Consider the following 14772-nt stretch of genomic DNA (forward strand, 5'->3'; position numbering starts at 1 on the left):
ACACTTCAAGAAGCCCCTGACTACAGTCCCAGCCCTACACCTGGGGCAGGGTCAGGTCCTTCCACGGGCCCAAAAAATGGAGTGACGTCTTCCCTGGGCAGTGCTCCTTCGGAGCAGGGCCTGGCTTCCCTTTCCCTCCGTGTCCCAGCAGGTGCACCGGCCTCTGGCGTGGAGTAACGCCCGTGAGGTCAGCCACGGCAATCGCGAGCTCACAGAACACGTCCTCGCTGCAAGGTGGCTTTACAGCTGTCAATCACGGGAGCCTCAAGACTACTTAGCGAGGTATGCATTGCTGTTCTCTCTGCTCTGGTGACGAGAGACTCAGTCACTTGCCAAGGCCACACGGCACGCGAGGAGCAGACGCGGCGGTGAACTCGGCAGGCCGGCTCCACGCTCACCCCCTGGCCCTGGGCTTCTGAGCCAGCGTGAGTTCGCCCCCTGCCCCCGGTGGGCATTTGGCAAAGTCTGCAGACATTTTCATTTGTTGCAAGCGGAGGGGTGCTCCTGGCATCTAGCCAGAGATGTCGCTAACCATCCTCCAAAGCACAGGACAGCCCCCCACGAAGAACTGGCCGGCCCCAAAGGTCACTAGTGCCAAGGTGGAGAACTCTCAGTGGGCAGCGAGTAGGAATCACCACGTTTGCCAGGCGAATCGAGGAACAAATGCCTTGATGCGGTCTTCGTTTGGGCTTCAGGTGGCTTAGTGGACATGGCGATGAGCTGGCTGGTGACTTGCCACTGGGAGGCTGCAGACTTTGCCAAATGCCCACCTGGGTCTGCACACCCCCTCCGTGCCACGATTGTGCTGTGGGACCCTGGGCAGGTCGCTGCCTCTCTCCACACCCGTTTCCGCCCTCTGCCCCGTGCAAGGATGGGTCTCAGTGCCCTAGGGCCCCTTCCAGGTCTGCTGTCTAGGAGTTCCACAGGAGACCGGAGCCCCCGGCAGGGAGGCCAGGTGACGGCTGAGGCTCTTAGTCCAGCAGGAGGTCATGTCACCCACGACCTTCAACTATCCACTGACTGGCCACAGGCTCAGAGCCAGAGTCGGGGTGCTCTCGGCCAAAGTCCTACCCGACCTGGGCTCTTGACTACGCTGACTCTGGACCACAGAGACACTGGCAAATGTGGGTGAGTGGGCTCCAGGGGACTGCAGGGGGGGTAGCTCATTCCCTTGACAACTGTCCAGGCTGATCATGTTCGAGTGCCACGGAGGCAGAGAGTGGAGCGTCTCCAGCTCCATGAGTGCCCAGGAATGAATCTCTGAGTGGGAAAGCCCAGACGGGTAGAACTTCAAAAGCAACTCATTCATTCATTCATGCATTCACTCACTCAACAATCCCTGAGGGTTCGCTCTGTGCCACGCACTAGGCTGGGCGCTGCGAATATTCCTGTGAAGGAGACAGATCTGTTCCTCCCGCCACCCTGCCCAAAGGAGGGGCTGCCATTGGCTGGAGACTCCCTCTTGGGAGCCTAGGGGAGGGTGAGGGGACACACTTTGGGCCTCCCTTCTCCAAAGGATACTATTCCTAACACCCCAGCTGACCACAGGCCTCGGGCTTCTGGGGGCTTCTCTAGGAGCCATGGGGAAAGCTTCCCTCTCTTCCGCACCGGCCCCCCCCCCAAGCACCCACTCACGGGGGCTACCTGTTGGGTTGGGGAGATGAACTTTCCCAAGGGAGATAAGCTGCCCCAGACTAAGGCCTCACCAGGATCCCTGACACTGCCCCGCGGCCCTGGCTTCCCTCACAGCTCTGGACTGGGCCCCCGGGCTGGTGGTCCCACTGTTTGCACGAGTACAGGCTTTGATGTTTCCTGCTGAGGCTCAGAGCCCTGACCACCCAGTAAAGGAAGGAGATAAGCAGACAGGGTCGGTCAGCATGACCAAAGTCCACCCCACTGCCTCACTTCACTGTCCCCGGCCAGCCAAGTCAGTTCTAAGACGGACCCAGGAGTCTTCCCTCCCAGCAGGGACAGAGGAAAACATAAACTTTCGTCAGACGAAGCTGGCTTACAATCCTGTCACTTAGTAGCTGTGGGATTTTGAGCAAGTCGCTTTGCCTCTCTGAGCACCAGTTTCCTCATCTCTAAGATGGAAGTAGCATGACCTGGTTTCCCCTCCCTAAAGCATCTGGGACATTGCAGAGGCCAGGACCCCGTTCCCCTGGCGAGCTGCCGGTCTTATTTCTCCTGGCAGGAGGGGGTCTGTTCCATCTACAGGCCATAGGAAGATTTGGAAAGGGAGAATCTAGGATTTATAAAAACATCCCTGAGGGCCCCAGAAGGGGGCGGTGCTGTCCTGGGTTTGGCTCCAGAGGACCAAGGCCTCCTGCGCCCTCTGCTGGCTGCTCTGCGTTCTCGTCCCGTCATGGACAATAACCAGTATCCTTAGAGACTCTGGGCTGGTGGTGCCTCCAGGCAGCCATGAGAAGGGAGGAAACCAGCCCAAGGCATGCGGAGCCCAAGTGCACGATCCTGCCTCAGCCCTTGCTCTGCCCTTGATCCGCCCACCCACCTCCTCTCCCCTGGGCATCACCATTTGCTCCCTGAAGCCTCAGTGGGTCCGGCAAGGCAGAGTTCTGCCCCTACCCCCTACACCTGTCTGCCTGTTTCTGCCAGGATACTTCTCCTGGGGACCACCTTCTGAAGGCGCCCCTGCATTCACCCCGCGGCTCTCCAACCCAGCAGCATCCTCCCTGACCTTCTCCATCCTCTGACCCTCACACGTATCTTGGAAGCTCAGGAGCTTCCTGATTCTCCTGCTGGGGACGAAACATCCTAGAAGACAGGGATTCTAGGATCCATTCCTGTTTGGTCCAGAAACGAAGCCCATCGCTTCTGAAGGGCATTCAACAGCCCAGGAGCATTTGCTTAAACTGCCTCCTCCTTCCCTGAGCACATCCCCCCCCCCCCCCCCCCCGGCGCGCAGGAGCGAGATGGCGGGGGAACATGCCACAGCCCGGTGGGACAGCTTACGTGCTGGATCAGCGTCTCCACGATCTTATAGCGGTCCGGCATGTGGGTCACCATGTCCGCCATGTTGTCCTCAGACGTCCTCACCAACGTCGGCCCGAAGACCAGGGCCAGGTTCCTGGGCTCCATCTGGGCAGGGGAGGACAGCAGGTCCGCGTTCACACCCCCTGAGCTCTGACCTCCATTCCCCAGGCCTCCCTCACTGTGGGCCCCTTAGGCCCTACCCAACCACATCCTAAGCTGTGTCTGGCTTAGGGGACAGACACCTCCTTGCTGGGCATGGAGATACCCGGTAAGTAGAGCACAGGCCAGATTTCAGCCTTACTCAGCCCCAGGCCTGGCAGCCTATGGCAGTGCCCAACCTGTTCACCTGTACTGTGCTAGCAGTGAGAGATCCCAGAATAGGGACCTGCGGGAGGTTCTAAAGGTATTTTAAAACTGGGAGAATTCCTATAGCTCCATTCATTTTCCCTGCTGCAGGACCAGAAGATCGAGAAGTTTGGTTAGAAAAATGCAACGTGGGGTGCCCGGCTGTCTCAGTCTGTAGAGCCTGTGACTCTTGATTTTGGGGTTGTGAGCTCGAGCCCCACGTTGGGTGTAGAGATTACTTAAAGATTTACAAAAGAAAAGAAAAATGCAATGCAAGGGATTCGAGCTAGATCCGAGGATAGACTTCCATCAGACACAGCGGGACTGTGGCTCTCTGCCGCTGGGAGACCCTCAGAAACTGAGGAGACGGCTCTCCAGGGGAGAAGCCAGAGGGGTGGGGTGGGGACAGAATGACTTTTGAGGAGAGTGTGCCTAGAGGGCCTTGGGATTATCTGACCTGGGGGAGCTTAGAATATGCTGAGAGGACCCTACATGCTTCCTTCCCCCACACTCCACGCCAGCGTCCCCCTACCTTGTTTTTCTCCGAGTGGTCAGCAATGGTCTTCAGATGGCCCACGAGGAATTTGAGTGTTTCATAGTAGTGTCCTGGGAGATCCCGGATCTGGGTGGGAACAAGAAGGGGCATGGGGCTGTGATGGCCTCCCCACCTCCCCCCCACGCCCCACAGGGGGTCCCACTGCCATACTTTGGGGGTCTGGAAACCACCCTCTAACCAGCCCTGTTGGATAGATGGAGCAACTGAGGCCCAGAGGGGAGAGGGGCCTCTCCAAGGTCACAGAAGGAACTGGTGGCACTGGACTCCAGGCCTCCCAGGGCAGTGGTGCTCTCCCAGCTGAAGGGTGTCTCCGCCTCCTTACCAGCTTCCGCAGCGTCTTCATCCGCTCCCTGGAGTCTTCAATGCGATTGGCCTCGATGAAGTCATTATATTTGTCTAGAACACAGTGAAGACTCTTTAGAGAGGCGGCAGGCGGTCCCTTTTCCCACTTCCAAGCTGAGGGGGCCCAGGCTGCTCCAGTTGGGCCTGAGCTGCCTGTTGATACTGGAAGACGGGTCCTTGCCCCAGGCTCCGGGACAAGGACACCACAAGATCAGAAAAGAAGGTTATCCAGAAGGAGGGAGGGGCCTTTCAGCCTCCAGATGCCCACCCCGCCTGGGTCAAGATGCCCTCAACTCCTTTTAGAAGAAGCCCAAGGGAACTTGGTAAGCTTATTCAAAAATTCATCTGATGAATAAATGCATAAGGATAGCTGAGGATATTTTGTGAAGGAAGAATGACGAGGGGGGACGTGCCCTATCAGATACTGAAACGTACTAAAAACAGCACCACCAAAGCAGTGTGGGACTCAAGGAGAAAGCTGACCAACGATAAGGAAAAGAAAGGAGGGGAACAGGCCACGTGGATGTTTACTATGTGACAAAGGCAGTATTTCAAATCAGTGGGGAAGGATGGAGGTGTTAATACACGTCCCTGGGACAATTAGCTATCTTGTTGGAGGAACAAAAATTCATTTCCAGCTCACATAGTATGCAAACAAATTTAATTGCATTACAAGAGCCAAAAGTAAAAGTCATTAAAATATTGGGAAAAACAAAAAAATATCTTCACAATCGTGAGGCCTTCCTAAATGTGAGATGCAGAATCCGTTTAAGACCAACAGCTTTGACTACACTTAAAATAATTGTTTCCGATTCCTTACAAGGCAAAGTTAGTAGGCAAATGGCAGACCAGGAGCAAACATCTACAAAAACTAACAAAGGATTAAAACCTATAATATACAGAGCTTGTGTCCTACGAATCAATACAAAAAAAGACAACCCAATAGGAAAATGGGCACACAGTCTGAACAGGAGACGACTGGAAACAGAAAAGGCCAACAAGCTCATGAAAAGATAGTTCATTTTCCTAGTAATGAAAGAAACAAAAATGAAAACAGTCATGCAATGACACTTCTCTTCCAATTAACAAAAATGTAAAATAGTGATAACATCCAGGGTTGATGGGGGTGTGCGGAAGCAAATTCTCTCCTATGCTGTTGGCAAGAGTGTGAGGTAGGGCCTTCTTCTCAGAGGGCAACTTGACATTGGCTTTCAAAAATGCCGACCGGGACTTTAACCTTGAAATTCTACGTCTAGGAATCTACCTCAAGGACACCGATCCAGGCGTGCAGGGACACATTTAAGGAAAGTCGTTGCAACCATTTTGGAAAGAGCAAAAATTTGAACACAGCCTAAATATCCATCCATAGGGGAGTGATTAGGCAAATTATAGTCTATTCAGACTATGAACTACTATGTGGTTGATTTAAAAGAAGAATGAGGTAGAGGTCTTTGTACAGACACGAACGAATCTCAAAATTACAAGCCTCCTTTTGTTAAGGACAACCCCACCAGTGGTGTGCTGGAGCCCGCTCACACCGGCTCCTGAGGGCCGGAGTGTTGATTTCCTCTCCACGCCCCGCTGCTGGCGGCCTATCAGTAACTTAAAATAAGCTACGGTGGAAAGATCTGTACCATGGAGACTGGAAAACGCTAAGAATCAAGGGTTTTTCCCCTTGAGAGCCAGATGTTCAGTATTTGGCAGCGAACCAGTGAACTTGCCCAACTCCAAACCCTGTATCTGCATGTATGTCTCTGTCATGCGTGTCAAAGGGTCTGGGAGGAAACACGACGGACCGACAGGCCGTTAATAAGCAGCTCAGCAAACGGTCGAGAGCTGGGCTCTGGAGCCAGATGCCTGGGGCCGAACGCTGGCTCTGATGCTTACAACCTGTGTGACCCTGGGCAAATCACTTCATCTTTGTTTCCTCATCTGTACAGGGGAGATCACGGCACCTGCCTCATGGAGCCGTTGGAGGGAGCAGTGCTTGGCACGCAGCCAATGCTCAGATAGTGCTCGGATAACCTCTGGGGACGGGGACGTTTGCGTTACTTGTATCTATACCAAGTCTGTGACAAGCACGTGTTTCTTTTGCATTAAAACAAAACCCCCAAGAGTAAAACCAACAAACCCAATTTAAAAAGTGATCTGAGTGCAGCACAGACAGGGTTCCTCCTCCTCCCACCCTCCACTGCCACCTGCTACTCACCATCGGTGAAAAGAGGCTCCGGCAGCTTTCGGAAGAACGACTTAAGCAGGCTGCTGATCACATTGAGGTCTTGCCAGCGCTGGGGAGAGGACAAAGATGTCAGGCCCCGGGCAGGCCCAGTGGGGTGCCCACGCCTCCATGCTGGTCCAGCCCAGGCCCTCCCTGGGGTACACTCACAGCTCCGCCCAGACCAGGGATCTCTGGGCTAAGAAGACTCATCAGGGTGGTGGTGGCAGAACAGTCCCCAGCTGGGTCCTGGCCCCTTGACCAACTGGCCCAACCCCTCGCGGCTCCAGCAAGCCCAGCGGGCTCCAACATTTGCCTACCCACAGAAAGTACCAGACACCTTCTTTGGTGCCAGCATTGTGGGACAGAAGTGAGCAACACCTCCTTGGTGATTGGACCTCTTTGCGCCTACTAGCGCTCCCTCCTGCCCCCCCCCAGGGCTCCCCATTTAGCAGGGAGTCATCCTTGGACACCCCCCTCCTTATCCATGATGCAGCAGCCGCTCACGCCTGGCACCTTCCTGTCTTAGGCCTTTTGCACTTGCTGATTCCCTCCCCTGCCTTCCCAGGCCTGGCTCCTCACCCTGCCCAAATGTCACCGCTTCCGGGAGGCCTTCCCTGACAGTCCCACCTCTGCCACCGCCCTGTCAACCATGCAGCAACCCTGACTTTGTTTCCTCCGTGGTACTTGCCACACTTCATCACTGTTGCATGCATTTGTCTCCTTGGGCCTGTCTATCTGCCTGGAGGGACTGCAGCTCCCTGAGGAGCAGGGATCCTGTCTGTCCCAACCCCCTCTGTGCTCCTACCACCTAGTGAGCTCAGCGAGCCCGGCACTTCAATGGTCTAAGTCAGTAGTTCTCCCCAGGAGCAGAATCACTCCCCCAGGGGCATTTGGTGATAATTCTAGAACCACTTTGGTTTCCAAAACTGGGGGGGTGCCACGGGCATCCAGGGGATAGAGTCCGGGGATGCTTTTAAACTTTCTGTGATGCGCAGGACAACTTCCCACGACCAAGAACTATTCTGCCCATGGTGTCAAGATTGAGAAACCCTGTTCTAAATAAATGGGTTGTTGAATGCAAGAACGAATGAAGCACGGCCGGGTGTTGCCCCCTCTGACCACTAGGGGGCACCACCACCCTGCACAAAGTCAAGGGTAACAGACTTGACGGGAACTGCTCCGAGTAACTCAGGCCGGGAAAACAAGGTACCGCTCTCCACGAAGACGTACAGCTCCACGACATACACCCCTGTACAATGGGTCCACAGCTGAATGCCGCACCATCCCACAAACAATACCCTCCCCTCAGGCTCAGTAGGAGTTACCGTCACCCTGCCCACAGCACTTAACTTCCAGGGCGCCTGAGTGGCTCAGTCGGTTGAGCACCTACCTTCAGGCTCAGATCCCGGGGTCCTGGCATCAGGCTCCCTGCTCAGCAGGGAGTCTGCCTCTCCCTCTGCCCCTCGCCCCTGCTCATGCTTTCTCACTCTTTCTCTAATAAATGAATAAAATCTTAAAAAAAAAAACCAAACGCAACACTAATTTCCAGCAGTCCGCATGACAAAGGGCAGGACTGATGTCTGAGACAAAACCATACCCTCAACACACTCGGCGTGCCCACACTCTGGGCGCTGACTTGGGCCAGCTGCCCCCCAGTTCTGGCCATGCTTCTTCCTGGCTAAGGCCCAGAGAATGTGCTTGGGTGCATACCCACCCCTACCCGGTGCAGCTCCTGCCACCTGCCCCATCACCGCCTGGCTCCGAGGCCCTTGCTCTTCTCATCTCCCAACTGCCAAACCCAAGGCTGCTGGACCCCTCCCATGTGCACCTATCTGCCTCTCATCCCCAGCCTCCCCCGAACCCTCTCCTCTGTCCCATGCAGAGTCTGGGACACCTGCTGCCCACCCTCTGCCCATCTAGCAGCTCCCTCCATCGTCCCACTCTGTGCCCCAGCATGACCACACCCACCCTCCGTCCACTCTTGGGCAGTGCCATCACCCCAAATCCAGCGGGGCCCCAACCTGACACATCCTCCCTCTCCGGTCTACTCCCCAGTTTCTTCCAGAGACATACCATCAGCCCCCAGCTCAAATACGGGCTCTTCCCTGCCCCCCCTTCCTCCCTCTCATGCAGCTCCCATCCTCCTTATTCCCCTGGGACCACCGTGTCCTCCTGGCCCCTTGCACTTCCCACATAACAGCAATTTCTCCTGTAGATGCCCTGCTCTGGGCCTCCCTCATTCACATCCATCAGGCGTAAGCTAGAGCAGACCCCACTCTCACTGATGCTTCCCCAGCTGAAGAACAAGTGAAGGCTCCCCATTGTCTCCTGGATCAAGGTCAAAGGCTTCAGTGGAGCCATCAAAAGCCCTCTGCCTCCTGCTCTGGGTCCCACCCTCCCCGCTGCCAAGCCCAGGAAGGAGGAAGGAGGTGGGTCTGTTCTCTCTATCCACACTCAGACCCTCCTCTGGGGTTTTGGAAAATGCCATCATTCCCAGCCTGGACTGCCTTCTCGTCCACCTGCCCCCTCCCATTCATCCTTCAACGATTCCAACACTCAAGTTTCCCACCTGCTCCAGCCCTCAGCATCTTCTCCTTCCTCATCACACGATCTGGTCCCTGGTGCGAGATCAGCCTTTTCTCTTGGCCACCATCCCACATGTCATGTCTCCCCGTTTCCTCCCCAAGGGCAAGAAGACTGTCATGTATCACATAAAACTTCACCATATGGGACTCCTGGGACTTCATTGCCCAGATCTGTGGTTTTCCAGAACATCTTTCTCTGCAGAGCCCCTTTTGTCAAACATGGAAAACCCAATATGGAAATAATTGACATTAAAAAACAGAACAAAGCAGATTTACTCTAGTTCACAGCTCCTCTGGGGAACACAGTTTGAAAAACACTGGCCCTGCTGCAAATACTTCTGTTATTTTTCTTTTTCACACTGAAATATGTTTTTGGCTCTTTTCCAGCTTTACTGAGCTGTGACTGACATATAGCCTTCTGCGAGCTCTTAAGCGTGGCTGTCAGATTCCTTCCCCGGCTGGCTTTGTCTCACCCAACCAGCACCCCTCCCCGCCCCCCCCCCTTGCTGTAACCACTGGAAGCGCTGGGTGCTGACACATGCTTCCCCTCTAAGCCAGGGGTCTGCAAACCACAGCCCGGACCTCAAGGCCAGCCAGCGGCCTCGTTTTGTACGGCCCTTGAGCTAAGAAAGGGTTTTTACCTATTTAAGGAGCTGTGAAGAAAAACGAGGAGAAGGAGGAAGAGACCACGTGGTAACCAACGCCTAAAGCATTTGCCACCTGGCCCTTTCCAGGGAAGGTGAGTTGACTGCTGGCGACCTTTCAGAGCCCGCGCCTTTGCCCCCCGCCATTCTCTCAGCCTGGGAGGTCCCTACCCGGCTTTCACGGGCATTTAGTGAACGCTGTTTGTCCTCCAGGCCCCCAGAACTATTCTGTTGCTCGCGAGCCTCTGCCTCAGGGCTCCTCAACCAGGACCGTGTGTCTTTCGGGCTTTAGCTGGCGGGGTGGGGGGTGATGGCCATCCCCAGGACCGGCTTGCCATGGCAGGTCCTGCCTCGCCCACCTTGGGGCCCTGGCCCCCAGCCAGGCACATCGCAGGGTTTGAGGAACACAAGAGACACACACAGCACCTTGCCCCCTCCGCCCCCTCCGCCCCCCGCCGCACCCACCTCATCCTGCAGGTTGATGTCACCGGGCCCGCGGTTGAGCTGCTCCTGCAGGCTGGACACCACTGCGTTGTTGCCCGGCACTCGGTAAATGCCCGTGGACTCCAGCCCCCGTGCCTCCACAATGCGGCAGCACGCGGCCACGATCAGGGGGACCCGCTGGGGACACAGGCAGGGCAGGCATGTTAGGAAGGTGAAGGGCCAGATTCCCCAGCCGTGAGCCAGAAGAGGCGGGAAGGCCAAGAGCAGAGCCAGGCCAGAGCTGCTGCGGGGAACCCCGTGCAGGGGGGACACAAGGCCCTCACGGCCTCCAGTCTGGGGGCTAGACGGAACACCAGAGCCTCGCCAAGGTCTGCAAGGGAGCACCAGCTGGGAGTTGGGGTCCTGGGTTCTGCCTCAGCTCTGCTGTTCCCTCCCTGGGTGCTCCCCCACCCCTCCAACCGCTGTGGCTGCAAGATGAGATGGGGAGCTGGTGCCAGAGTCCCTCAGCTCCGGCCCTTGTGCCTTGGGCTCCCCCATTCCCCGCTGGCTCGTGCTGGAGTATGGCGGGGACTCACCTGGTTCTCTATGGCTGGCTGGCACTCCTCCAGCCGGACCCCAAATGCCCTGGGGGCTGCCTTCTTGTTCTTCTTGATGATGTTGATGCCCCAGGGGGTCTTGGGAGGGGCAGCACTGTCATCTGGGGTGCGGAAAGGCAGACAAAGCCAGCGTGAGCTGGGGGCCTGGGGAGGGGCAGCAGCCGCACTTGGTCACACACACTCACCCACGTTTGGACATATGGGGACTCCATCAGAGAAGCAACTGGAATGCGGAGGGCTGATGGGAAATTATATCCTGAGAGAAGGCCTAAGAGATGAGGGTGTGTATTCCTGAGGAGACAGGCCTCAGAGTAGGTAAGGACTTCTATGTGGTCTCAAGGGCTAAAACAACAAGGTGGGGCCATAGATTGTGATACAACCAAAGAAAGAACTTTCTAATAGCCCGAGGTGTATAAAGATGAAGAAGGCTGCCTCCAGAGAGGACGAGCCTCCTGCCCCTGAAGGGACACAAGCAGAGACTTGGAAGCTACCCAGCTGGGATGTCATGGAGGGAAATCAGGTTCCAGGCCCTTCCAGCCCCGAGACTCTGAGAGCCGCCAGACCCTCACAGGCATACCGACACCCACAGGCACACAGAGCCCAACACACACACACCCTCGGCTCCCGTGCAGACCCACAGGGCCGACCCCCACCATCCCACACGCACGCGCGCACACACGCACACATTACCCCCTTAGCAGCCACCTTCCTACCCTTGCTCCCTGCGGGAGGGTCCTGAGTCCTGAGGCCACGTGCAGTACTCTGTTTGAGGAACTCAGACTTGAGGCCCCCCAGGCCACGAGAGATTTTGGGGGAGGAATCAGCTTTGGGCCCAGAGCTATGGCTGTGTAGGAAAAGGCGGAGAGGAGAAGTCTTCATCTGGGGTGACCCAACATGCTGCCCGCCCTAGCCTCCTACCATTCTGGACCTCCCTCTCCAGCCCTGAAGCAGTGGGCTCGATGCCCCTGCCATCCTGCCTGCCCCCAGCAGAGGGTGACTCAGGGGCTGCCCTCAGGCCTCAAGGTGGGCCGGGAGCATGGCCTCTATCTGGACGGCCCCCGCCCCGTGGCCAGGACTGTTCAGGAGAGCCGGGCCTCACCTCACTTTGCGATAATCATTAAGCTTCTTGCTGATCAGAGCTTGGTTGGCACAGCCGGGGTCCTGGAGGAGAGGAAAGAAGAAATAGAGCCCATCAGTGCCCACAGCCAGCCAACTCAGGTCTCATCCCTAGACCCCACCTCCGCTTCGCCTCCCCTCCTTCTTCCATCTGCCAGCTGGAGGGCTCACACCCTGGAGCGAGAAAGACTGGGGCTGGACTCCCCAGCACCCCCTCACCAGCTGCGTGACCTAGAGTAACCCACTAGCCTCTCTGAGCCTCAGTCTCTTCCATAGCAGCAAAGGAGATAATTTGGCAACCTCGGGGTTGGGGTGCAGAATTACGCACGTAGCGCTGATCGCATCCCGGCAAGGCACAGAAAAGTGCCCCGTGATCGGCAGCTGCTGCCACAATGAAGGTCACTTGGGACCCCCTGACTCTGCCCTGCTGGGAACAGCCCAGCCAGGCCCCCAGAGCAGGGGCCACAGATTCCAGGTACTTTCCTCCCTACAGTAAGGAAAGATGATGTTCTGAGGAGAACAGAGCCTGGTTCAGCAAGAGGACGGGTCTCCCCTCAGTGAGAGGGTCTGTGGCCTAGGGGCTGTGTACCAGGGCCCCTCCTCCCATGGCCAGAGCAGGTGCACACGTGGACCAGGGCCCAGGCCCACCATCCTCGGGCAGGGACCAGCCCCTGAACCCAGGACCCCCACATGACTTCGTGCACGGGTGCCGAGGCACCACTGTGCCGGCCCCTGGCTGAGGGGGCAAGGGGCGGCGGACACCCCAGCCCGGGCTCCTGGTGTGCAAGCGGCAGCTGCCCAAGAGGGGGCGTCTTTTAAAAATTACTCTGAAATGCCTGCCAAAGCCTTTGGCTCAACTAGTGCAGCCTGCTGCCAAAGGCCAGTCCTCTTGGCCTCCTCCCAAGGTCAATGTGTTCATGCCCCGCTGACAGGCCAGCCCCTGCAGCAGTGCCAGCCACAGTTCTGGCCCAGGGGCACCTCCCTTCTGTAATCCCCTCCAGAAGAAGCCCCTGCGTCCTGAACCCTGACCTGAGGTTGGCCTGGAGCTGACCTCTCTGTGCCAGAGCCCTCCCAAGGCATAATAATAATAATTAATAATGATAATAATAATAATAATAATAATGAGTGTCATTCCTCCAGTTATTATTGTTCCTGCCAGCCAGGGAACACGGAGGGTGCCAGGTGCTCTGGGAGCCACTGTCTGCATGCTCTCTCTCTTCACACCAAAGCCCAAGTGGGAGGAGCTGCAAGGTGTGCTCCTGTTAGCCCATTTTATGGACGAGGGAACTGAGGCTCAGCGAGGTTAAGGAGGTCCACGGCAGGTGAGGGGCGGCCCTGGGGGCCTCCCCTCCCCCCCCCCCACACACCACACCCGCCTTCCCCGGCCCGGGTGGGCGGCCGGGCCCTCACCTCGCCCTCGGCCCTGCTGTTCTCTCGGATCGCTCTGATCCAGCCCAGCATGTCATCCCGGTCCTCAGCCTGAAAGAGATATTCACAGAAGTCAGCGGTGGTCAGCCGGAACACGTGCCTCCTCTTGGTCTCGCTGTAGGAGATGTCCACCAGGCAGGAGCCGATGCAGACGGGCGCCGCCTCGTCCTCACCTGCGACGGCCGCCGCCGCCCCCGCCGCCGCCGGCCCGGGCTCCCGCCGCTCCTTGCTCAGCGAGAGCGAGCGCGCCCGCAGCGCGGCGTACACCCGCTTCCACTGGCGCAGGCCGCCGCCCGCTTTCTGCAGGGAGACACGGGGAGGGGGAGAGACGGGAGGGGGGAGGCTGTGAGCGGCCAGGCCTGCCCTCCCCGCCCCCACAGCCCGAGGGGGGCCCTAGGAGAGCTGCTGGCGGCCACAGCGGTGGGGACCCCGCCCCACGCCCCGCCCCTCCCCTGCCTGGACACCCCTACCCATCGTTCTCGGTCCCCACCCCCCCAGAGGGTCCCCCACCTTCCTTTCAATACTAGCATCTTTCAGTACGAGCGTCAAGGGCATCTGGCACCCGCAATGCCCCACAGAAGCAGCCGCGGGCCCAGCATGGCCCGCCTTACCTAAAATCCTAGTAAAACCATTCCTACTCCACACACTGCACCCTGCACAGCAAAACTGGTCACGAATCGTCCACTGCAGCCGCTCTCCCCGCTCTTTGGTCTCGTGCTCAAGGCTCTACTCAGTATCCTGGCCGCCCAGGCCCCCCCGTGTTGCCCAAGCCAGGGGCGGCTTCTCCGGCCTTATCCTCTCTCAGGCATGTGGCCCAGCCCACCACTCCTTCCTTCTCTAAACCCCCTCTCTTGGCACCAGGGACCCCAGGGTCCCTGTTTTTCCTCCTAATTCCACTGGCTCCTTTTTCGGTGTTCTCCACTGGTTTCCTTCCCCCAACATCCTCTCACCAACGGGGGCGAATGGTGCCCAGGGGACGTTTGTCTGGAGACATTTTCAGTTGTCACACCTGCGGAAGTACTACAGCATTTAGTACCATAAATGCCGCTAAACATCCCCCGATGTCCAAGACAGCCCCCCACGACAAAGAATCACCTGGCCCCACACATCACTAGAGCTGAGGTTGAGACCCTGCCCTGAAGGGGCGGAGGGGCTCCAGAACTTTGTCCTGGGCTCCCCTTTCCCTGCATGCCTCTCCTGTGATGTCATCCGTGCCTGTGGCTTTAAATCCCATCTGTCTGCTGACGGTGATTCCCAAATGTAACCCCGGTCTGGCATCCCCCCAACCCCCAGCCACAGTCCTGCACCTCCCACCGCCTGCTGTGTCCCCACTTGCACGTCCCATAGGCGCTCGGCACACTACCTGCTCACCCAGGGGCACTTGCTTTCTCTCATCAGATTTATTCTCCACAGCACCCCCTCCAACTTCTCCAGCTCAGTAAATCCACCCAGACGCCCAGAAACCTGGGAGTTGCCATTGACCCCTCCCCTTTCCTCTCCCTTG

At 57.4% G+C, this 14772-nt stretch overlaps 1 protein-coding gene across 1 annotated transcript in view; it reads right to left on the minus strand.

The window, feature by feature from the left end:
* Positions 1–14772, minus strand: part of ARHGAP23 (Rho GTPase activating protein 23) — a 68270-nt gene that overhangs the window by 11468 nt on the left and 42030 nt on the right. The window contains 9 exon segments of the mRNA XM_048212372.2: positions 2974–3099; positions 3872–3961; positions 4218–4291; positions 6447–6525; positions 10150–10305; positions 10704–10825; positions 11438–11568; positions 11824–11885; positions 13251–13568. Coding sequence (XP_048068329.1) covers positions 2974–3099; positions 3872–3961; positions 4218–4291; positions 6447–6525; positions 10150–10305; positions 10704–10825; positions 11438–11568; positions 11824–11885; positions 13251–13568 — 1158 coding nt within the window.

This window comes from Ursus arctos, unplaced genomic scaffold, assembly GCF_023065955.2.
Source record: "Ursus arctos isolate Adak ecotype North America unplaced genomic scaffold, UrsArc2.0 scaffold_24, whole genome shotgun sequence".
Lineage (NCBI taxonomy): Eukaryota > Metazoa > Chordata > Mammalia > Carnivora > Ursidae > Ursus > Ursus arctos.